General features: G+C 41.1%; 1 protein-coding gene across 11 annotated transcripts in view; it reads left to right on the top strand.

Annotated features, from left to right (window-relative positions):
* The window catches only part of NEO1 (neogenin 1), a 266,972-nt gene that overhangs the window by 128,553 nt on the left and 113,185 nt on the right, over positions 1 to 25,234 (top strand). For all 11 annotated transcript variants that reach the window (XM_059657710.1, XM_059657782.1, XM_059657763.1 and 8 more), the window contains 2 exons: positions 15,509 to 15,663; positions 17,947 to 18,067. In XM_059657710.1, the coding sequence (XP_059513693.1) occupies positions 15,509 to 15,663; positions 17,947 to 18,067 (276 nt within the window). The remainder of the gene's footprint in view (positions 1 to 15,508; positions 15,664 to 17,946; positions 18,068 to 25,234) is intronic.

Raw genomic sequence — 25,234 nt, 5'->3', positions numbered from 1 at the left:
ATGTGCACAGTGATGGTCTCACCAGCTTTATTCACACTAAATCAAAACTGGAAACAATTTATCTATCAACAGTAGAATGGATAGTGTTCTAATAATACAGTGGCATTTCATCAGCAATCAAAATTGACAGACCACTTCTACATTCCAACAACATGAATACATCTCACAAGCACCATTGAAAAAAAGAATCCAGGCACACATATAAAAACATACTGTATGATTCCATTTTTATAAAGTTCAAAAGTAGGCAAAACTAATCTATGGTTTTAGAATTCAGAATAATCAGAACAAGGGCAGGGGAGTGACTGAATGTTACACAGTGGGGTTTCTGGTGTGTTAATGTTCTATTTCTTAATCTGAGTGGTGGTAGTTACAATAATTCCAGCTGTACTGTTATTATGTGTCACATGAGGTCTTCTCTTTTTTGTTTACAGATAAGTCATTACGTACAAAATTTTGGAAAATTTTATTTTGAAACTTGTCCCATAACTGAAAGTATTTTGTTTTTCCTGATGGGGGAAGCAGTTTATGAGAAATGGTTGGAAATTGTATATATCTACATCTATATAAGATGTAATATAAAATATTTATTTACATAGTTATTTATATATATATAGTCATACCTGTCTGACTTGTTATTTTTTTAAGAAATTATAGCTACAGGAAATTCCATAGTGAGTGTTAATGCAGAAAAGGTTGTAAGTTCATTCTTCATCTGTTAAATATTTCAAATTTATTGTTTTATCATTAACTCCTGGGATTTCTACACGTACTGTGACGTGAATTAGCCCATTGTGTATTTCCTGTCATCTCAGCTTAAAATGGATTATGAGTTGTTTTTTTAAAGAAACAGGAATTTTTCTTTTTCTCTTAAAACATTTGTAATAGTCTGTGATACATATCTCCCCTCCTCCCCAAAAAAGAAGAAAATTTTCCATTTGTATTTTTGTTCACAAGTTGATAAATTCCAAATTGGCCACCTCCTTGAGTTTGTTAACACTCAACAAATTTACAACCCAAGTTTTAAATTCTCCCATCTTTCTTTGGTCACAACTTAACATTCTACTTTTACTCATCTGTTCTACTGTGTCTGATCTCTCTGTCTACATTAACACATTGATCTCCCCTTTTTTGCCAGTCATCTTCATAATTTCACTTCCCTTTACTTCCTGATTAGTTATAATATTGTACTCTCCTCATTAGAACTCTCAATTCTCTTGGCTTATTTTGGATAAAAGCAAACTCCTTATAGTGTGTGTACAAAACACAACCACACCCTCATATGAAGTCAACTTTTTCGTTGTTAACTGAGAGGCACCACAGGGAAGTTAGTTAAGAGCAGTCTTTGGACCAGGCATGCCTGGGTTCTCGTCTCATTTCTGTCCCTTACTTAGCTATGTGAATTTGACTAAATTATTTAACTTACCTGTGTCTCAGTTTTTTTAATTGGTTAAATGACTTCTTATAATGATTAATTAAATAAACTTTGGCACTGTTCCGCCTGAACCTGGGATAGAAATTGAGTTATCTTTACCAAACTGCATATAATTTCCTGAATATACTGTGCTATTTGATAGCTCTGTTCCCCTGTATCCTCTCACCCCCAGCTAAAATTTCCTCATAATCCTTTAAAATTAGTTAACATTACCCCTCTGTGAAGCTTTCTGTAACCATTCTGATAACCCCAGGTAATTTTTATGTCTCCTAAAATAGCTATCTTTTTGCCAGCAGTGTCTCTCACTGATTTGTTTATGTGCTTATTCCCAATACTTCTAAACTGGGTTCTTATCAATATGGACTGGTCTTATTGAATTTTTATCATAATAGATTATCAGCAAATAATTGTTAAGTGAGACTGTGCATTGAAATTGTGAAATGTGACAATCAGAATGATTTGATGTTTCTGGCTATTTTGTTACTCACCTTTTCCTTGGCACCTTATTTTTTGTTGACTTCTAATATAAAAGAAATTTGGTTAAAAAAATATCTTCTAAAAGGTTATTCTGGAAAAAGATGAACCATTACCCTAACGTATATAATTGAGGTAATAATTGCCACCTTTATATGCACACATATTTATAAACAGTCCTTTATCATCTTTACTAACTTTCAGGAGCATGCCCATGCCATTCCCTTCTCCCTCTACCCCCGTGCCTCCCCCCACCCCTGCCTGCACATATTCCTAACCTCTAAGGGTCCCTATGAGAATTGCAACTAAGGGAACAATGGGCAGCAGCAGCTGAGTCCCAGTGCACTCTCCCTACAGGGACCATGTCTGTGTCATTCCCTTCCTCCTCTTCTTCCCCCACAGGCATGAATTCCCTAACCTCTAAAGGAACCCAGGACACTTGCAACCAGGGGAGGAATGGGCAGCAACAGCTTGTCCTGGGCTAACCCCCTGAACCTGTCTCCAAGGCCCCCTAATCTCTGACTTCCCAGTGAGCCGAGACAGCGCAGCTAGGCTACCCTGTGGCTTCTTCTATGCCCTTCCTTGTTTCATCTTTCCTAAGTATATTTTTGCTGCACTCAACAAATTATTGCTGCTTTTATTATTTTTAAATTTATCTTTATTGTTGAAAGTATGACAGATTTCTTCCCTTTTTTCCCCATTGACCCTCCACCCCTCACCCAGCCCTCCCAGGCCTTCACCACACAGTTGTCTGTGTCCATGGGTTATGCATATAAGGTCCCCAGTTAATCTCTCCCCACCCATTCCCACCCCCATCCTCACCCCTGCCACCCGTGCCTTCCCTCTGAGATTCAGCAGTCTGTTCCATGCTCTGTCTCTGGATCTATTTTGTTCATCAGTTTATTTTGTTTATTAGAGTTCACATTTAAGTGAGGTCATGTGATACTAATCTTTCTCTGATTGACTTATTTCACTTAGCATATAACTCTCCAGGTCCCTCTGTGCTGTTTCAAAGGGTAAGGGGTCCTTCTTTTTTATAGCTGCACTAGAGGCCCGGTGCACAAAAATTTGTGCACTCTGGGGGATCCCTGAGCCCAGCCTGTGCCCTCTCGCAGTATGGGACCCCTCGGGGAATGACCACCTGCTGGCTTTGGACCGCTCCCTGGGGGGATCAGGCCTAAGCTGGCAGGCAGACATTCCTCTGGCAGCCCGGGAGCCCTTGGGGGATGTCCACTTGCCAGCGGGGAGCAGGCCTAAACTGCAGTCGGACATCTTTAGTGCTGCTGAGGAGGCGGGAGAGGCTCCCACCACCACCACTGTACTGGCAGCCGTCAGCCTGGCTTGTGGCTTAGCAGAACTCCCCCTGTGGGAGCACACTGACCACCAGGGGGCAGCTCCTGCATTGAGCATCTGCCCCCTGGTAGTCAGTGTGTGTCATAGTGACCAGTCATTCCCAGTCATTCTGCTGTTAGGGTCAATTTGCATATTACCCTTTTATTATGTAAGAGTGCCTAGCCAGCCTGGGTGAGGGACTGGTGGCTGTTTGCAGGCTGGCCACAGCCCCTTCAGGGTGGGGGTCCCCACTGGAGTGCCTGGCCAGCCTGGTGAGGGGCTGAGGGCTGTTTTAGGACTGGCCACACCCCCTTCAGGGTGGGGGTTCCTGCTGGGGTGCCTGGCCAGTCTGGGTGAGTGGCTAATGGCAGTTTGCAGGCTGGCCAAGCCCCCCAGTGTGGACCCTCACCACATGAGGGTGTGGCCAGCATGGGTGAGTGGCTGATGGCTGTTTGCAGGCTGGCCACAACCCCTTCAGGGTGGGGGTACCCACTGGGGTGCCTGGCCAGCCTGGGTGAAGGGCTGATGGCCATTTGCAGGCTGGCCACAGCCCCTTCAGGGTGGGAGTCCCCGCTGGAGTGCCTGGCCAGCCTGAGTGAGGGGCTGATGGCTGTTTCCAGGCTGGCCACGGACCCCAGCCACCTAAACTCCCAGTGGAGGCTGGCTGAAAGCAGGTATCTGGGATTTGTTTATCTTCTATAATTGAAACTTTGTTGCCATGAGCGGAGGCCTCAGCCAGCTCAGGGCTGGCGGGAAGCTTGGCTTCCTCTATTGCCCAGGGAACCAAGTCTCCTGCGTGCTCCAGCTCTGTGGCTGCTGGCCGCCATCTTGGTTGGGTTAATTTGCATATAGTCACTCTAGTGGCTGGTGGGCATGGCTTAGGGCGTAGTGAAGGTATGGTCAATTAGCATCTTTGTCTTTTATTAGTGTAGATAGTATTCCATAGCATAAATGTACCACAGCTTTTTTATCTACTCATCTACTGTGATGAGCACTTTTGGGCTGTTTCCAGATCTGAGCTATTGTGCTGCTATCAACATAGGGATGCATATATCCTTTCTGATTGGTGTTTCAGGTTTCTTAGGATATATTCCTAGAAGTGGGATCACTGGGTCAAATGGAAGTTCCATTTTTAATTGTTTGAAGAAACTCCATACTGTTTCCCATAGTGGCTGCACCAGTCTGCATTGCCACCAGCAGTGTCCTAGGGTTTTTTCTTACATCCTAGCCAGCACTTGTCATTTGTTGATGATAGCCATTCTGACAGGTATAAGATGATAACTCATCGTCATTTTAATTTGTATCTCTCAGATGATTAGTGACTTTGAGCATTTTTTATGTCTCTTGGCCTTCTGTATGTCCACTTTGGAGAAGTGCCTATTTAGGTCTGTTGCCCATTTTTTTAATTGGATTGTCTTTAAGTTGTATGAGTTCCTTATTATGTATATTGGAAATTAACCCTTTATCAAATGTATCATTGACAAATATGTTCTCCCATGCAGTGGGCTCCCTTTTAATTTGGTTGATGGTTTCTTTTGCTGTTCAGAAGCGTTTTATTTTGAGGTAGTCCCATTTGTTTATTTTCTCCTTAGTTTTCCTTGCCCTAGGAGATGTATCAGCAAATATATTGCTATGAGAGATGTCTGAGATTTTGCTGCCTATCGTTTCTTCTCGGATTTTTATGGTTTCATGATTTTCGTTTAAATCTGTTATCCATTTTGAGTTTATTCTTGTGTATGATGTAAGTTGGTGGTCTAGTTTCATTTTTTTTTATTTGTTTGTTTACATGTACCTGTCCAATTTTCCCAGCACCATTTTTTGAAGAGACTCTCTTGATTCCATTGTATGCTTTTGCCTCCTTTGTCAAATATTAATTAAGTGATGGCTTGGGTCAATTTCTGGGTTTTCTGTTCTGCTCCATTGATCTATATGCCTGTTAATCATGCCAGTACCAGGCTGTTTTGAGTACAGTGGCTTTGTATGTAACTTGATATCTGGTTTTGTGATCCCTCTAACTTTGTTCTTCTTAAGATTGCTGCAGCTCTTTGCAGTCTTTTTTGATTCCTTATAAATTTTTTGAGTGCTTCTAGGTCTGTGAAATATGCCGTTGGTATTATAATAGGGATTGCATTAAATCTATAAATTTCTTTGGGTAGTGTGGACATTTTAATGATGTTGATTCTACCAATCCATAAACACAGTATATTCTTTCACTTGTTTATATCTTCCTCCATCTCTTTTTTCAACATCCTATAGGTTTCTCAGTACAGGTATTTTACCTATTGGTTAAGTTTATTTCTAAGTATCTTAATTTTTTTGTTACAGTGGTAAAAGGGATTTTTTTGTTCGTTTGTTTCTCTTTCTGAGAGTTCATTATGGTGTATAGAAAAGCCATTCATTTCTGGGTGTTAATTTTGTATCCTGTTACATTACTGAATTCATTCATTAAATCTAGTAAATTTTTTTGGTGGAGTCTTTAGGTTTTCTATGTACAATATCATGTCATCTGCAAATAATGACAGTTTTACTTCCTCCTTCCCAATTTGGATGCCTTTTATTTTTCTTCTTTTGTGATCTCTGTTGCAGGGACTTCCAGTATTGTGTTGAGTAACAGTGGTGAAAGTGGACATTCCTATCTTGTTCCTGTTCTTAGGGGAAATGGTTTTAGTTTTTGCTCATTGAGTATGATGTTGGCTGTAGGTTTGTCATATATGGCCTTTATTATGTTGAGATCTGATCCCTTTATTGCCACTTTGCTGAGAGTTTTTATCAAAAAAGTGTGTTGGATTTTGTCAAATGCTTTTTCTGCATCAATGGATATGATCATGTGATTTTTGTCTTCGAATTTGTTTATGTGATGTATCTATCATGTTTATTGATTTGTGAATATTGTACCAGCTTTGTATCCCCGGAATAAATCCCACTTGGCCATGGTATATGAACTTTTTATTGTATTGCTGAATCCAAATTGCTAATATTTTGTTGAGGATTTTAGCATCTGTGTTCATCAGGAATATTGGCCTGTAATTGTCTTTCTTTGTAGTGTTTTTATCTGATTTTGGAATAAGGATAATGCTGGCTTCATAAAAAGAGCTTGAAAGTGTCCCTTCCTCTTGGATTTTTTTTGGAATAGTGTGAGGATAGTTATTAGTCCTTCTTTGAATATTTGTTAAAACTCCCCTGTGAAGCCATAGGAACGCCTCCCCTGGGCTTTTGTTTGCTGGGAGGTTTTTTTTATTATTATTACTACTTCTGTTTCATCAGTAGTTATCAGCCTATTCAGGTTTTGTGATTGAGTTTTGATAGATTGCATTTTTCTAGGAATATGCCATTTTGTCCCAATTGTCCAGCTTTTTGAAATATACTTGTTCATAGTATTTTTCTACGATCTTTTGTATTTCTGTGGTATCAGTTATTATTTCACTTGTTTTATTTCTGATTGTATTTATTTGGGTCCTCTTTTTTTCTTGATGAGTTTGGCTAAAGGTTAATCAATCTTGTTTAATCTTTTCAAAGAACCTGCTCTTGGTTTTAATGATCTTTTGTATTTCTTTTTAGTCTCTATGTCATTGATTTCTGCTCTCATCTTTATTATTTCCTTCTTTCTTATTATTCCAGGCTTTTCTTTTTGTTCTCTTTCTAGTTCTTTAAGTTATAGGGTTAAATACTTTATTATTAATTTTTCTTGGGTTTTTTTAGATAGACCTATAATGTTATAAATTTCCCTCTCAGGACTGAGTTCACTGTGTCCCATAGATTTTGGGTAGTTGTGTGTTCATTTTCATTGGTTTCTGGAAGGTTTTTAATTTCATCTTTGATCTCTTTGATAACCTATTCCTTGTTTATTGTGCTATTTAGCCTCCATGTGTTTGAATGTTTTTGAGTGTTTTTATTGTAGTTGATTTCTAATTTCATTGTGATCCAAAAAGATGGTTAATATGTTTTCAATCTTCTTGAACTTATAGAGACTTAGTTTGTGTCCTAACATGTGGTCATTCTTTGAGAATGACCTGTGTGCACTTGAGAAGAATGTATATTCTATGGCTTCTGGTGAAATGTTCTAAAAAATGTCAATTCCATCTGGTCTAGTGTGTTGTTTAGGATCACTATTTCCTTGTTGATTTTGTGTCTAGAAGATCTGTCCAATGATGTCAGTGGGGTGTTAAAGTTCCCTATTCTGATTTTATTGTTCTCAATCTCCCTTAAAATCCTCAAGGAGTTTTTTCATATATTTGGGTGCTCCTGTATTGGGTACACATATGTTTACCAAAATTATATCCTCTTGTTGTATTGATCCCTTTGTATCATGGAGTGGCCTTCATTATCTCTTGTTATGACCTTCACTTTGAAGTCTGTTTTGTCAGATATGCGTATTGCTTCCCCAGCTTTTTTTTTTTTTTTTTTTATTGATTTTTTACAGAGAGGAAGGGAGAGAGATAGAGAGTTAGAAACATCGATGAGAGAGAATCATCGATCAGCTGCCTCCTGCACATCTCCTACTGGGGATATGCCCGCAACTCAGGTACATGCCCTTGACCGGAATCGAACCTGGGACCTCTCAGTCCGCAGGCCGACGCTCTATCCACTGAGCCAAACCGGTTTCGGCTTCCCCAGCTTTTTAAAATTTCCATTTGCTTGAGAAATTTTTTTCCATCCCTTCACTTTCATTCTGTGTGTTTTGTTTTGAGGTGAGTCTCTTGGAGACAGACAGCATATATATGAGTCATGTTTTCTTATCTATTCAACTACCCTATATGCCTTTGATTGGAGCATTTAAGCCATTTACATTTAAGGGTACTATTGATAGGTAATTATTTGTTGCCATTCTTTTTCTTTATGCCTGTGTTCTTTTTCTCTCTATTCTTACATTAGTCCCTTTTGCATTTCAGGTAGTGCTAGTTTGTTGGTAATAAAATCTTTTAGCTTGTTTTGTCCATAAAGCTCTTCATTTCACCTTCTATTTTGAATTATAGCCTTGCTGGATAGAGTAGTCTTGAATTCAATCCCCTTTCATTACTTTGTATATTTAATGCCTATTCCTTCTGGCCTTAAGTGTTTCAATTGAGAAATCAGCTGACAGCTAAATGGGAGCTCGCTTGTAGGTAACTTTCTGTCTCTCTCTTGCAGCCTTTAAGATTCTTATTTTGTCTTTAATGTTTGCCATTTTAATTATGATGTGTCCAGCTTTGGATCTTTTGTGGGCGGGAGGGGGGGAGGTCATCTTGATTGGGTCTGTCTTTGTTTCCTGAACTTGAATGACTTTTTCCTTCACCAGGTTAGGGAAATTTTCTGCCATTATTTCTTCATCAGGTTTTCTATTCCTTTCTAGAATCTACTACTTCTGGTATCCCTATGATGCAAAGATTGTTATGTTTCAGTTGTCCCAAAGCTCCCTTATACTCTTGCTTTTTATTTTTATTTTTCATTTGCTTTTCTGAATGGGTGATTTTTCCTACCTTGTTTTCTAATTCCTTGATTCAGTCCTCAGCTTCTTCTAGTCTACTATTGAATCCTTCTAGGGCAGTGATGGCGAACCAATGCCATGCGTGTCAGAGGTGACACACGAACTCATTTTTTTGGTTGATTTTTCTTTGTTAAATGGCATTTAAATATATAAAATAAATATCAAAAATATAAGTCTTTGTTTTACTATGTTTGCAAATATCAAACAATTTCTATATGTGACACGGCACCAGAGTTAAGTTAGGGTTTTTCAAAATGCTGACACGCCGAGCTAAAAAGGTTCGCCATCACTGTTCTAGGGTGTTCCTTATTTCAGCAGTGTCATTCCTCATTTCCAATTTATTCTTATTTATTATTCCAACCTGTCTTTTCATGTTGGTGTAGCTCTCATTAAGTCCGTTACAATTCTCATTTACTTGCTTGTAGTTCTCACTGAATTGCTTGAGAACACTTACTACATTACTTTGAATTCTTTATCTGACAAATTGCTTGCCTCCATTTCATTTAGTTCATTTTCTGGTGATTCCTCCTTTTCTTTCATTTAGGGGTTGTTTCTTCATCTCCACATTTTTTATGTTCCTTTGTTTTTGTTTCAATGTATTAGATCAAACTACTTTGCCTCCCAGACTTTGTGGGTTGGTCTTATGTAGTAGGTTTTTGTGGGACCCAGTGGTACAGTCTCTTAGATTACCTGAGCTGGGGGCTCTAGGATGACCCTTGTTTGAGTTATTTGGGTTCTTAGTTTGTAATTGGGTCATGAATATTATCCCATTTTTTAAGATGGAATCTTCTCTGAGCCTGGCTGACTGTGAGGCTCACCCCTTACCACTCTTCGAGCTCTTGTGGAGGTACTGACCAAACAAACCAAAATAAGAAACAAAACAAAAACATACACAAGACCCCTGCCACACCAACAAAAGCAACCAACAGGGAAGAGAGAATTAGGAAAGAGAAGACAGAACAAGATAGATAGAAAAAAAGAAAAAAATTATGAGCTGACAACAAACACACACACAAAAGCACAAACCAAAACAACAAGTATAAGGGCAGAAGGAATATGTAGATGCTAAGCTGAAATAAAAAAAATAAGAATAAAGAATTAGAGGAATAGGGGGAAGAAAAACGGTTTAAAATAATGGAGGAAGAGCCCTAGTTGGTTTGGCTCACTGGATAGAGCGCCGGACTGCGGACTGAAGGGTCCCAGGTTTGATTCCAGTCAAGGGCATGTATGTTGGTTGCAGGCACATCCCCAGTAGGGGGTGTGCAGGAGGCAGCTGATTGATGCTTCTCTCTCATCGAGGTTATCAATGTTTCTTTTTTTTTTTTTTCCCCCTTTGGCAAATTTTTGTAAAGAGAATTCATTGATTTTCTTTTGGCAGCCTTAAAGTCAACTTTTGAATGCATTCCATTATCATTTTAAAAATTACTCTTTTTTTTGTTTTTTTTTTTTAAATTTTTTTAATTAAATCTTTATTGTTCAGATTATTACATTTGTTCCTCTTTTTTCGCCCCATAACTCCCCTCCTCTCAGTTCCCACCTCACCCTCCGCCCTCACTCCCCACCCACTGTCCTCATCCATAGGTGCACGATTTTTGTCCAGTCTCTTCCCGCATCCCCCAAACCCCTTCCCCCCCCAAGAATAGTCAGTCCATTCCCTTTCTATGTCCCTGATTCTATTATAATCACCAGGTTATTCTGTTTATCAGATTATTTATTCACTTGATTCTTAGATTCACTTGTTGATAGATGCGTATTTGTTGTTCATAATTTGTATCTTTACCTTTTTCTTCTTCCTCCTCTGCTTAAAGGATACCTTTCCGCATTTCATATAGTACTGGTTTAGTGGTGATGAACTCCTTTAGCTTTTTCTTATCTGTGAAGCTCTTTATCTGACCTTCAATTCTGAATGAGAGCTTTGCTGGATAAAGTAATCTTGGTTGTAGGTTCTTGGCTTTCATCACTTTGAATATTTCTTGCCACTCCCTTCTGGCCTGCAAAGTTTCTGTTGAGAAATCAGCTGACAATCTTATGGGTCATCCCTTGTAAGTAACTGCCTGTCTTTCTCTTGCTGCTTTTAAGATTCTCTCTTTATCTTTTGCTCTTGGCATTTTAATTATGATGTGTCTTGGTGTGGTCCTCTTTGGATTCCTTTTGTTTGGGGTTCTCTGCGCTTCCTGGACTTGTAAGTCTATTTCTTTCACCAGGTAGGGGAAGTTTTCTGTCATTATTTCTTGAAATAGGTTTTCAATATCTTTCTCTCTCTCTTCTTCTGGCACCCCTATAATTCTGATGTTGGTATGCTTGAAGCTGTCCCAGAGGCTCCTTACACTATCTTCTTATTTTTGGATTCTTTTTTTATTTTGCTTTTCCGGTTGGGTGTTTTTTGCTTCTTCGTATTTCAAATCTTTGACTTGAATCTTGCGATCCTCTGGTCTGCTGTTGGGAGTCTGTATAATATTCTTAATTTCAGTCAGTGTATGTTTAATTTCTAGTTGGTTCTTTATCACAACATCGAGGGTCTCATTAGATTTCTTGTACATCTCATTAAGTTTATCGGCAGTCTCTAGAAGACTCTTGAAAGACCTTAAAAGTGTGGTTTTGAATTCCTTATCCAGCAGCCTGCTTTCCTCCATTTCTGTCGTTTGTGTCCTGTTTCTTTGTCTTGGCATTTTTTATGCTTCGCTGTGTCGATAGAGTGGCTTTCTGAGCTAAGTGTCCCAATTACCTGAGGCAGACACTCTTGGTGCACCCCCATGTGGTCTTTGTGCACAGTCTTGTTGTAGCTAAGCCTTGATTGTTGTAGGTAACACTGTGAGGGATTTGACCTCCAGGCCAATTGGCTGTGAGAATCAGCTGTGTCTGCAGTGGGAGAACTTCTGTCCTGGATCTCTAGGGTGGCGCTAATCTAGCCTCTGCCTGAGGCTAACCAGCAAATGCCTCCGTGCAAGGCTTGGGTGGGGCGGGTCCCAGGGGATCAACAGGGCGGGCGGAGCGAATAGTTATGGCTGCTCTCAGTCCTGCATTCAGAGGCTCTGCCTCTCAGTGTCCTGGTAATCACTGGAAGCCCTTCGGATAGAAAGCTGCCCTGGAGGTCCGACCAATGCCAGTCAGTCTCGCTTCTCCCGTTTGAGTCTGGGTCCCCAGAGACTCGCCCGGGACTGAAGCTCAGAGACTGAGACTCCCTCCCGATTGAAACAGACAACTGTGCCCTCAGCCGCCAGCCCGCTCCGCATGCACCTCTGCACCTTTGTATTTTACTTCAGCACTGCGCCTCCTCTGAGTCTCAGTGTGCTTTTCTCTTTCCTTCTAGTTGTAGAATTTCCCCTCAGCCAGCCTTCCTGTGGTTCTGGGTGATGTCCGTTCCGTCTTTTAGTTGTATTTTTGAAGTGATTGTGCGAGGCAGCAATCTCCGATGTTTACCTATGCCGCCTTCTTGGTTTCGCCTCTCATCGATGTTTCTAACTCTATCCCTCTCCCTTCCTCTCTGTAAAAAATCAATAAAATATATTTAAAAAATACATAAAATAAAATAATAGAGGAAGAAAAATGAAAAAAAATTTTGAAATGGAAAATAAAGGAGAAGGCAGATAGACCTATAATAAGAAATGAAAAATAAAGATGAAAAAGCACGAGAAAAAGCAGAGAGAGGAAGAAAGGGGAAAAAAATTGAGTAGTGAAAAAAAGAAAAAAGAATAACAAATGGAATAGGAAAAGGGAGGAGGAAAATTAGATATATGATTGAAATAATAGAGATTAGAATAATAAAAAATCAGTTAAGCAGATAGATGAACGTAAATTAAGAAAGAAAATAAAAGGAAGGAAAGATAAAAATAAAAAAAGAAAAGAAAAAGACGATCAAAGAGAAGAAAAGAAAAATAAAGTGAAACGGCACTCATTTCCATAGTTTAGTTCCCCGTGGGGACCCCTTTGAATCCTAGCCTTATGAATGTGGCTGACTTGTCTGTCTACCAATTCTGGGCTTCCTGTGAGGTACTTAAGTGCTAACCACTGTCAGAAATTGCCCTCCTTTGGCTTTCAGCAATCTGCTTGAAGTTCCAAGGGATCCACCATTTGTGTATGTCTCCACTGGACTTGGCTGCAAGCAGGAGGGCCCTCTAAAATTAGGTGTGTTAGCAGCATGGGCCCAGGGTTGGGTCAGTAAACTTCCCATTTCCCTGTGCCCCGCCTATTTGCCTGCTAGCCACTTTTGCCTGCTAGTCAGCTGTCAATCTTAATCACTCAAAAGTCAGTTTCTGAAAGTGCTTTAGGCAGGGGAGGTGCTATTTAGTTTTCAGGGAATGTGGTGGTTGTGTTTCCCTGTCCCAGAGCTACTCTTCTGGGAGTGACCCAAAATATTTCCCTGTCCTAGGCTGGGCAGAGATCCTTATATGGAGTCCGGTGGGATCGGCTAGAAACCTAGAGTTTCTATTAGCTCTCCTGTGTGGAGAAATTACCAGTCAAGTTCCCAGGATGGTGGGGTGGATGGCCCCTCCCCCAGTCCAGTCACCGGCTACTTCCTGAGACTGTTCAAACTCATGGACTTAACCTCTGCAAAGGTCAAAATGCAGGGTGTGGCTAGCAGGGGTCCAGAGGGTGGGGTGGGCTGTATCACCTCAGGCAGGGTTTCTCTTTTGTTTCTCTCCTGCTGCTATTCAGGAAAAATGGCCATTTCAGTTCGGGGGCATATGACCAAATGCCAGGACTCCTGGCTGCTGCTTTTCCTCGTCTTCCCCTAATGCTTCCCACTCAGGCCTCTCCTTAGGCACCTTAAGTCCATTCCTCCATCCCTGCATTGAAGCCTTAGGTCAATAGCTACAAATGAAAACTCTTGTACTCTGCATTTAAAAAACACACAAACAAAAAACCAAAACTGCTGCCTTCTCTCTGACTGGCTGTGGTCTACCTCTACCGGCTCCAGACTCTGCCATGACCAGCAGCCCTGCCACCTTTCACAGTTGGTTGTTACGTAGGCCATTGGTCTCCGCTCTGGTGCTCTGGGCTGTGGAGCCCAGCCTGGGTTTGGGCCTCAGACCTTCCTGTAGTCAGGAGCTCCCTCCTCACACTAGGCCAGCCACCCCTGGGAGCTGGGTCAGCTCCTCTTGTGACCTTGCCCTTCCAACTGGTCTCCAGGTGTTTTCTGTCCTTCCTTCATATAAGTTTCCTTCTCAGTTGGTAATTCCAGGTGTATGTTTCCCACTTTAGTTTTATTTCCAGTCTGGCCCTGGGAGGAGATGTAATAAGAAAGGTCTGCCTATTCAGCTACCATTTTTTCTTTCTCTTCTCTATTGCTTCTTAAGATCAAATGTTCTTTCCCTTCTTGGCTTGAACTGCTTACCTGGGCTTCTACCTGCTCTCTATACTCTTACTCTTCATTGACACAAATTAGAAAGCCAATCTGGATTTTTTCTGAGGATCTGCCCCACTCTAGCTAGTATAATGAAAAATGAGGAAAGCAGATTGAAAATGAGGAAATAGAACTGCCTCTTTTTACAGACAACATATAGTTATCTGTAAATACATTTTGTATGAATGTAGATAATCCTAAAATTGTCTATAGAAAGTTACTAGAACTAATGAGTGAGTTTAGTATGACCATAGAATGAAAGGTTGGTATACATAAATCACTTTCACCTCTACATACTAGCAGTGGTCAATTGGGAACTAAAAAAATTTTAAAGTCCCATTTACAGTAGCACCAAAAATTTAAAATATTTAGGCATATATCTAACAAAGTATGAACAAGATTTATATATTGAAATCTATAAAACATTGATGAGAGAAAAGAAGCCAAAGATCTAAATAAATGGAGAGATAAACAATACTCATGGAAAAAGACTCCATAATTTTACAGTGTCAAGTTGCCACAAATTCAACACAATCCCAATCAAAATTCCAGCAGACTGAGTACATTTTATCTCAAATGTTAAAAAAAAAAACACTGCTTTTTTTTAAAAAATAGAAACTGCATACAGTGGAGCTTGCTGCTTTGTGATATGGGGATTTCCTTATCATTTGAAACTTTCAGAGATTAGTAAAATACCTCTTCTCAAAGATGTTGTGTGGGAAATTACAGCATTAGATGGGAAGTTGAATTAGATGATCTACTTTATCCTTCTGGTTCAAAATTTTAATGAATGTTATTCATAAGTGTGTGATTACAACTTTGGGGCAAGGTGAAATGGAGTTAGGGAGTTACTACAATACTCAGGCTTTTTCTAATACACTTAACTTTCCCCAAAGATCCTATCACTTTTCCTCCCATCCTTAAGAACCATTTCTTGTAATGAGGGATGTTACTAACTGGGAGTATATTGTGTAAATGAACTGTTTTAAGGTCTCTGACTATCACATTTATACTACTTTGGAGGGGGTATATACATTAAGTTGACTGAAAAGAAAGGTAATGTCAGTTTTCTCAACTCTTTTATGAATTTTAATTATGGTCCTTCCAAAATGGTATAAATCATAGGGAAATAGCCTTTAATATTCATTTTAGCTTAGAACATTCATATTATCAATTTCTTCAATATAATCAATTTACTATATATTTCTCAACAATAAAATTCAGAAATTACCTTAAAAATTAAAATTATTCTTCTAATTACACCAGAATGTCAATTTTTAAAGAAATTGTGTTCCTGACATATATTTTAAATATATATTTAGGTGTTTATAAAAATATGTGAAAACCTCAAATAAGTAAAACACCTATGAATTCTGTGATTTAAAAAAAATTGCTTGAAATATGAATAGCTACCTATTTTTATTTTCATTAATATCTTCATTTCCTTTCTCTTTTGAAGCCCAACCTGAATTCCTGAAGCAGCCTACTAATATATATGCTCATGAATCTATGGATATAGTATTTGAATGTGAAGTGACTGGGAAACCAACTCCAACTGTGAAGTGGGTCAAGAATGGGGATATGGTTATCCCAAGTGATTACTTTAAGATTGTAGTAAGTACTTTTTAAAAGAAGGACACTTATCTCTGAAACCTTTAAATGTCTTTGAATGTAATTATCAAGAGACTTGGTATCTTATATATATATACACCAGTTTATATACTGCCGACAAAGATAGAAAAATTAACACTCTCTTCATTGGATGACGGGAAAGCCTGAGCCTAGAAATATTTTGGCAGCTTATATAAGATCACATAGCAAATAGTACTAGGTCTAGTATTCCTGCTAAACATTCTAGCACTGTTAAACACAGCTGCCACCATTTTCTGGGTAATGATGATTATGTGTGTGCATGCGCGTGCGTGCATGCACATGCATCAATTGTCTTTATGTCTCTCAAGGAGCAGAAATCTGTCCTTCATATACTGATGTTCAGGCCCTTCAAAATAAGTATTACCCAATGTTGGACAGTTATTGTGACAACATATGTGAAGATTTTTTTAGAAAATAAATGCAAAAATTAAATAATGAGTGTTAAATATATTTAAGAATATTCAGCCATTACTACTTTTTACTTTATATTAAGTACATCCTATCTAATAAAAGAGAAAAATGGTAATTGGCGTACGACGATACCCTTTTCATTGGCTAATCAGGGCTATATGCAAATTAACTGCCAACTAAGATTGGCAGTTAACTGCCAACAAGATGGCGGTTAATTTGCATATGTAGGCACAATGCAGGGAGGCGAAAGGGAAAGCAGGAAGAAGCCCCCTGCCACTGACTGTGATCAGAAACCCAGGGGGGAGCTAAGAGGTGGGGGGCAGGGCAAAGGCGGCCCTGGGAACACCTTTGCCCTGCCCCCCAGCCATGATCGGAGAATCAGGCGCCTTTGCCGCCCTGGCCAGTGATAGCAGGAAGTAGGGGTGGAGCCAGCGATGGGAGCTGGACACGGTCGAAGCTGGCAGTCCCAGGAGCTAGGGGTCCCTTGCCTGGGCCTAAAGCGAAGCCCACGATCGCGGGGCCGCTGCAGCTGCGGGTCCCCGCTGCCCGGGCCGGACGCCTCAGCCAGAGGCGTTAGGCCTGGGCAGGGGCGGAGCCTGCAACCGCGGGGAGCTGGGGGTCCCCTGCCCAGGCCTGACACCTCTGCCGGAGGCCTCAGGCCTGGTCAAGGGGCCGATCCGGTGATTGGTGATCGGAGGGTGATGGGGGTCTATACCTCTGGCCGAGGCATCAGGCCTGGGCTGGGGGCAGAACCATTGATGGGGGGAAATGAGGGTCCCCTGCCCAGGCCTGATGCCTCTGTCAGAGGCGTCAGGCCTGGCCAAGGGGCCGATCCTGCGATTGGAGGGTGATGGGGGTCAACGCCTGAGGGCTCCCAGTATGTGAGAGGGGGCAGGCTAGGCTGAGGGACACTCCCCCCCGACACACACACCCAGTGCACGAATTTCGTGCACTGGGCCCCTAGTTTTTAATAAAGATTGTCTATTATTATCATTATCTAACATCTTAGTAATCAAATTATCTAGGTTTTAGTAACAAAGATTGATGATGTATCTTTAGATACATGACATTCATAGAAATAATTATGGTTGTTAAAGACTTACTGTTATAAATTTCTCATATATGTAGGGGTATATTTTCTGTTTTCAAAATATGTGCTCTCATAAGTTACAAAAAGTAATTCATAATATTTAAATATAACTAAAAAGCAATGTTTATGGTTAAAGTTGCATTTTTTACTCTTAGTATTTTTTAAAAGCTTAAAACCATATTATACTATATCAATAACAGTAACAATAGTTGACATCCATATACGTGTGGATAGTTTTCTTTATAGTTTAAGGAAAGCTTCGTGTATATGCAATCTGATTTAACTTAGTATAGTCTAATCTATCAGAGATATTGATATTAAAAATAATATTTAAAAAATGCCTTGAATTCACTTGACTTTCACTACGGTCACATGATATTGCATGCCAGATATTTTTCCAAGCAAAGGTGTAAGTTTGCAAACAGTGTGGGTACGACTTTTCCATGAATATTAAATTCATAATTGTTAATGACGGTGTTTCCTGTTTTAACACATTAAGTGCCCAGTCAGTCACCAGTGACTGACACTATACGTTCTGTCCAGAAGAAAAAACAGGCTGGGCACTTAATGTGAGTCAATACCTTGTCGATAAATTGAGTTAACATGTGCATAGGTGGATATTATTCAGTACCTGAATCAGACAATTTTACTTGTTTTTTTCTTCCCAGAGAAGGCATATACTTGGGATTTTGGACTGTTTATCAATTGAATCATAAAATTGTGCATATGTTTTTCTTCTTCAGAAGGAACATAATCTTCAAGTTTTGGGTCTGGTGAAGTCAGACGAAGGGTTCTATCAATGCATTGCTGAGAATGATGTTGGAAATGCACAAGCTGGAGCCCAACTGATAATCCTGGAACATGGTAAGAGGGACTGAAATAATAAGAGGGAAGAGGAAGACTATATATTTGAGAACTAGTACCTATCACTTCAGGATATCTAATAATTAATGACCTAGTTGTAAGGGGCAACATATGGCATAACCAAGAGAAAAAATAGCTGTCTAAATAATTTCTGTTATTTAAGATGACACAAAAAACCAATTTTAGCTAATAATGAGAAAACATTGGTGTTAAAAAAGGAAAACTGAACAATTACGGTCTTACAAAATTAATGTTCTTCAAAATTCAATCATTTTAATCTCACAAATATATTCCTGCTCTATTAAAGTAGAATACTAAAAGCAATATTAATTTTGCATTGAATTTTTCCAAAATAAAATTTGCCTTTTATGATTATCACAAAAAATACTTTTTATAAATTCAGACAACATCTACACTAATAAAAGAGAAACATGGTAATTGGCGTACGACCGCTACCCTTTTCATTGGCTAATCATCGAGATATGCAAATTAACTGTCAGCCAAGATGGCGACCGGCAGCCAGGCAGCTTGAAACTAACATGAGGCTTCCTTGCCTCAGTGACAGAGGAAACCAACGTTCCCCGCCTGCGGCTGCAGGCCTCTGAGCGGGCAGTTTCAAACATTGTAACAAATACCGTGGGACTTCAGCCAGGAGGATCGCAACATTGTAAGCAAAGGCCAGAAACCTACGGAGGCCTAAGAGCTGGAGCCAAGCCTCAAGCTAAAGCTGGCCCAGAATAAAAAAAAAAAGGAAAAAAGGAGCAGTTGGGAGCTTCAGTCACCCCCAGCCTGAAAACAGCCCTCAGCCCCTCACCCAGACTGGCCAGGTACCCCAGTGGGGACCCCCACCCTGAAGGGTGTGTGACCAGCTGCAAACAGCCATCATCCCCTCTCCCAGGCTGGCCAGGCACCCCAGTGGGGACCCCCACCCTGATCCAGGACACCCTTCAGGACAAACCAGCAAGCCCCACCCATGCACCAGGCCTCTACCCTATATAGTAAAAGGGTAATATGCTCCCAGCACCGGGATCAGCAGAGCCGTGAGGCCTCCCAGCACCGGGATCAGCGTGACAGGGGGCAGCGCCCAAACCCCCTGATCGCCCTGCGGCTCTGTGTGTGACAGGCTGTGGCACCCCAACCCCCCCGCCCCCACGGGCCCTGCTCTGTGTGTGACGGGGTAGAGCCATAACCTCCCCATCAGCCCTGCCCTGAGTGTGACAGTGGCGGCGCCCCAACCCCCTGATTGGCCCTGCTCTGTGGGTGATAGAGGGCAGCGCCCCAACCCGCTGATTCGCCCTGCTCTGTGTGTGACAGAGGATGGTGCCCCAACTCCCCTATCAGCCCTACTCTCTGAGTGACAGGGGGGAGCTCCTCAACCCCCTGATGGGCCCTGCTCTGTGCGTTACAGGGGGGAGCGCCCCAACCCCCTGATGGGCCCTGCTCTGTGTGTGACAGCGGGGAGCTCCCCAACCGCCTGATGGGCCCTGCTCTGTGCGTGACAGGGAGCGGCGCCCCAACTCCCCAATTGGCCCTGCTCTGAGCCCGACCAAGGGCTGCACCTAGGGATTGGGCCTGCCCTCTGCCACCCGGGAGCAGGCCTAAGCCAGTAGGTCGTTATCTCCGGAGGGGTCCCAGACTGCTAGAGGGCACAGGCCGGGCTGAGGGACCCCCCTCCCCCCCGAGTGCACAAATTTTTGTGCACCGGGCCTCTAGTCCTATATAATAAAAGGGTAATATGCAAATTCACCCTAATGGCAGAATGACCAGAACAACCGCTGGACCAGTCACTATGAGGCACACTGACCACCTCTTGGTTCCTTTCCTGGGCCAGCAGGCTCCAATTGCCTGATGGCCACCCACTGTAGGGGAGGGCCTGACGAGCGGGCAGGAACAGCCAACCTTTCAGTCCCTTCCCCAGGCAGTCAGGCACCAATCACCCAATGGTGAACAGGGAACCGGGGGGGGGGGGGCACGGCTGTGGGCAGCTGGGGAAGATGGCCCTGATTGCAGGCCAGGCCTAGGGACCGTACCCACGCATGAATTTCGTGTGCTGAGCCTCTAGTTGAAAAATAAAAAGGGGTAGAGGACCTCACCCTATTTCAGTCAGGGTCAATTCTGCGGAAACAACACAGTAATTTCAAAACCTAAAAAGTATTAAATATTCTTTAGTATAAAAAAAATTATTAACTCTAGCAGGAAATTGGAGTAACAAGGGGTTAGCTAGAAAGAAGTGAAGAGAACTTTAACAAATATAAGAATGGCAGATTGAAGGAGCAGCTACAACCCCTAGGTCTGAGAAAGAGTTCAGGAAGATTATCCCTTGGGGCTGAGATTTAGACCATGTTGGAGAGGGTGTGGCCATGGTTCCCTGGGTGACAGAGAAGTAGCTGTGCTGTCTTGCTTGCAGTGGAAACTTGCTCAAAACCCGTTGACTAGTGTGCTGCGGTGTCTACTTTGCAGAGGCGGTGTCTCACTGAAGTCATTCTGCTACAAAACCACCTGAAGGTTGGGGTGTTGGTGGAAGTAGCCTCCAGCACCTGTACTGATAAAGTGTAACTCTTGTGTCAGCTTGCAAAGGAAAAACATTTAAAGGGGCAGGTTTATTTTTGCAGAGCAGGCAATATGGTATGAATTTGAAGCTGAGAGGCAATAAACTGCTAAGTGGCACATGCTCCAAATCCTGTCACTTAGGAGTACTGCAGGTGAACACAGGTGATTATCCTATATAATAAAAGGCTAATATGCAAATTGTCCCCTCAACCAGAAGTTCAACCAGGGGGCGGGCTGGCCGGCCAACCGCCCACATCTCCTACCCCCCCCCACCGGCTCCGCCCCCAATAGGCCCCAATCCGGGCGGGCCAGACAGACCCTACCCTTGCACGAATTCGTGCACCAGGCCTCTAGTGAATTATAACCTGTTTTTTTGCAGCAGCATGCTGTGGCATCTTTCCATGTAAATAGAGATCTGCACCAACATTTGTCATTGCTGAATAGTGTATATACATTTTATGTAAAAGATTCCCTGTTGGTTAGCATTTAAACTGTTTTTCCTATTTTTAACTATCATGAATAGTGCTATGCTGAATTTCTTTTTTTTTAAAATATATTTTATTGATTTTTTACAGAGAGGAGGGGAGAGGGATAGAGAGTTAGAAACATCGATCAGCTGCCTCCTGCATACTCCCTACTGGGGATGTGCCCGCAACCAAGGCACATGCCCTTGACTGGAATCGAACCTGGGACCGTTCAGTCCACAGGCTGATGTTCTATCCACTGAGCCAAACTGGTTAGGGCCTGAATTTCTTTATATGACTTTCTCATATTGAATTACTAAAAGTTGAGTTATTGGGTAGCAGTTCTGTGTTAAATTGATGAAGATACCCATTGGGTGTATTATTTATTTATTTTAGCAAGAAAAGCATTTTTCATTTTTTGCATTTCTTAAGAATGCATGAAAAAGATGTCATATTAGACATCTGCTCTGGTGTCTGAGTCAAGTGAGTTCAGATTCCACTGTGGTCCCAGCCACATAGCCTCGCCAGGAAAGCTAATTGGCAAAAATGGTACCTGCTCTGGTTTTCACTAAAATAACATAGGATTTATTTATGCTATTTCTTGAAAATGTATTTGATAGTACTATTATAAAAAGGCATTAAATATATTACTCTTTTTCTTCACTTGTCTCCCATTGAAAATGATTTACTAAAAGCATGTTGCCTTCACATCTTGGCAAAATGCCTGAATATGATTACCAATTAAGGCACTAACAAAATTAGTAAGGTAGATGTCCTTATTTCTTTTTAAGTGTCAGTAATTTTCCTTAGCAAACTTTGTGACTCTGGGGGTTATTTACGTGGAGCTAACTAAAGGGACCTCAGCATATTTTTGTTTGGGATTACCATCATAGATTTAACTCTAAGTATAAATGGTTTCTATGCTAAGAGTCCCCAAACTAATCCTCTGAAAATGCTCAGATGTCATAATAACTATAGTTGTAGCATGTGTTTTTTCCTTGAGACGTTTCAAAAAACAGTGTTTTGTGGGCTGGTGAAATTTTTAGTGCCCTTGTCACGGATGCATTAAGGATACATAGGTTATGGGAAGGAAAGTGTCATTTTATTAATTTTGCTATTTTAATTTACAAAATAAATATATATGTAGGAAAGCTAAAAGAGAAGATACAAGATCTGATCTCTGCCTTTCTGGAGAGAGGTGTAAGAGATATGTATGATAAAAAGTGTTATTTTTCTAGTATAAATAAAGCAGTGTACAATTGAATTTTGTTTGTATGATCTGGGAAGTTTTTTCATGGAAAGCGTCCCTTGAATGATAACATTTCCAGATGCTAAAAGGAGGACCTGGATCCGTATGGAATAGAGTACCTGTTCCTGTAGGAAGGTGGCCTATAAAAGCAGAATAGGATCAGATTGCTCATGGCCTTCATTTTAAACATCAAAGCACCTGGCCGGCGTGGCTCAATGATTGAGTGTTGACCTATAAACCAGGAGGTCATGGTTCAATTCCTGGTCAGGGAACATGCTTCGGTTGTGGGCTTGATCCCCAGTGTGGAGTGTGCAGGAGGCAGCTGATCAATGATTCTCTCTCGTCATTGCTTTCTCTCTCTCTCCCCCTCTCCTCCTCTCCCCCCCTCTCTTCCTCTCTGGAAAAAAATAAATAAATAAAAAATAACATCAAAGAAATACTGTAGTAAGGCAGTCTGATGATAAAGTCAGGTTGAAGTAGAAAACTGAGTTCAGGAGGCTGGTTGAAGGAATATTGTTTTATGTAAGAGACCATTGAAAGATGATAAATATTTATACTAGAGAAATATAGAAAAAGTATACTAATAAAGATGTTAGTGATTTATCTAATTCAGACTTTATCAACTGTGATTGGATATTAAATATCATTGAAGAGAAGTCAGAGATACTTCTAAACTTTTATCTGGATGATGCCTTTACAAAGATAGAAAAGGGAAGTGAGTCAAAGTGGAAGGGGACTTCTGCTTGTACTCAGGATGTAAAAAGTATGCACAGAACCTCTCACCCTCACCTACAATAACAAAGGTGGGTGATTTACAAAGTCATAATTTCTCTGAGTTCACCAGAGAGCTGAGCTTGCAAAGCAACCAAGTACATTAATCTAAATTCCAAAGAGTTGGCAACCCTCTCCCCCAAAGAATGGGCCATGATTTTTTCATCTTTGGCAGGGCAGGAGAAAAAGAGATGACGACAGTAAAAGTAGATAAGAAGAAACCAGCTGAAATTTTAACTGATTGTTAAAGACTAAGTATGGACTAGTTTGGAAAGTCTTGGGGCTTCTGATAAAAGAGGAATTCACACTTGCTTTGAAATACATTTCCTTGGGGCTCAACAGGATACTTACTATTGAGATTGGGTACAAGGTGGAGACTCAGGGACTCAGTCATGTAGAGATTAAGGAGGTGATCTGTGGCTGCTGGATAGAAGCACAAAGTCCCTCCCATTTACTCAGACTCCTTTAAGTCTCAAAAAATGGGGGATGGGCAGAAAACCTTTTTAGATACATTTCTGGAGGGAGATTAGAAGCAAAAATCCTTCTTCAGTGGGGAGGAACCCTCTGATCCCCAGGACACGGCCAAAGATGCATTGCTGCTATAGAAAAGAAGACACTCTACTCTGAACAAGATGCAGAAAACTATTTTGGGCCCCTGTATCCTACACCAGTACCTAGGGAGAGGTGTTTTACAGTGGAGGAAGAGTAGGGAGGGTAGCACTGAAAACCAACATAAATACAAAGCAGATTTTGGCTGCCATAGGAAGGAGGGCTGCATGGCCTACCCAATACTGACACTAGACCAGGACAACTGAAAATCCCACCTGCTTCTTCCGTGTGCCACCACCAGGTGACAGACAAGCTTTCTACTGCTGGTGGTATAGGTCAAGAACAGGGAGAGAGATCCTCTGTGATATAAGGATACAGGAATGGGTGAGAGCTGAGAGGAAAATTAAGAAAAACTCTCCAACTCATCTCTTACCTTAAGCACCTGACAGTGGTGTCTATCAGTAGAAGAATTGGACCCCTGTGGTGTGCTGAAAGTAACTATGACAACTATAAAATCTATGTCAGGCTCAATTCCTATCTAAATTGACTAAACCCCTCCACACTTGACAGAAGAGTAGGCATGCTCTTTTCCAAGTGTAAATAATCTCAGTTGCTGCTGTTCTGAACTCCATATTTAGCAGTCAATAAAAAATTATTGAAGCCCTGGCTAGTGTGGCTCAGTTGGTTGGGTGTCATCTCATGCACCGAAAGGTTGCCAGTTCAATTCCAGGTTCGGGCACATACCCAGGTTTGGGGTTCAATCCCAGGAGGCAACTAATCGATGTTTCTCTCTCACAGTGATCATAGATTCTTCTCTCCCTCTCCCACTACCTCTGCCTCTCCCTTTCCCTTCCTCTCTAAAATAAATAAATAAATAAATAAATAAATAAATAAATAAATAAATTATTAGACAGAAACAGCAAGGGAAAACTGGCCCATTGTGAGATAAAGCAATCAATAGAACTAATTCAGGAGATCCAGATATTGGAACTATCATACAAGGATTTTAATTTTTTAAGAATATTTTTATTGATTTCAGAGAGGAAGGGAGAGGAAGATAGAGAAAGAAACATCAATGTTGAGAGAGAGTCATTGATTGGCTGCCTCCTGCACACGCCACACTGGGGATCAAGACTGCAACCTGGGCATGTGCCCTTGACGAATTGAACCTGGATCCCTTCAATTCTCAGACCCATGCTCTATCCACAGAGCCAAACCAGTTAGGACAGGACTTTAATCTACACTAATAAAAGGCAAAGATGCTAATTGACCATACCTTCGCTATGCCCAAGCCCACCCACCAGCCAATCAGAGAGACTATATGCAAATTGACCCAACCAAGATATATATAAAAAAAAGATAGGGATAAGGAGAGAAAGAATAGGAAACGATTTACATGTCCCAAAATAGAGGAAGTAGTTATAATAATTATAATACAATTTTATGATGGAAAAGTTATTTGACTATTAAAAATCATGTCTTTGAACACTTTAACGATGCTGGGAAAGTGTCAGGACATAATGTCAAGAAGAAAAGTAGCCGAAACCGGTTTGGCTCAGTGGATAGAGCGTCGGCCTGCAGACT

Source organism: Myotis daubentonii, chromosome 1, assembly GCF_963259705.1.
Source record: "Myotis daubentonii chromosome 1, mMyoDau2.1, whole genome shotgun sequence".
In the NCBI taxonomy this organism is placed as follows: domain Eukaryota; kingdom Metazoa; phylum Chordata; class Mammalia; order Chiroptera; family Vespertilionidae; genus Myotis; species Myotis daubentonii.
This window is presented reverse-complemented; position numbering and strand designations above follow the sequence as displayed.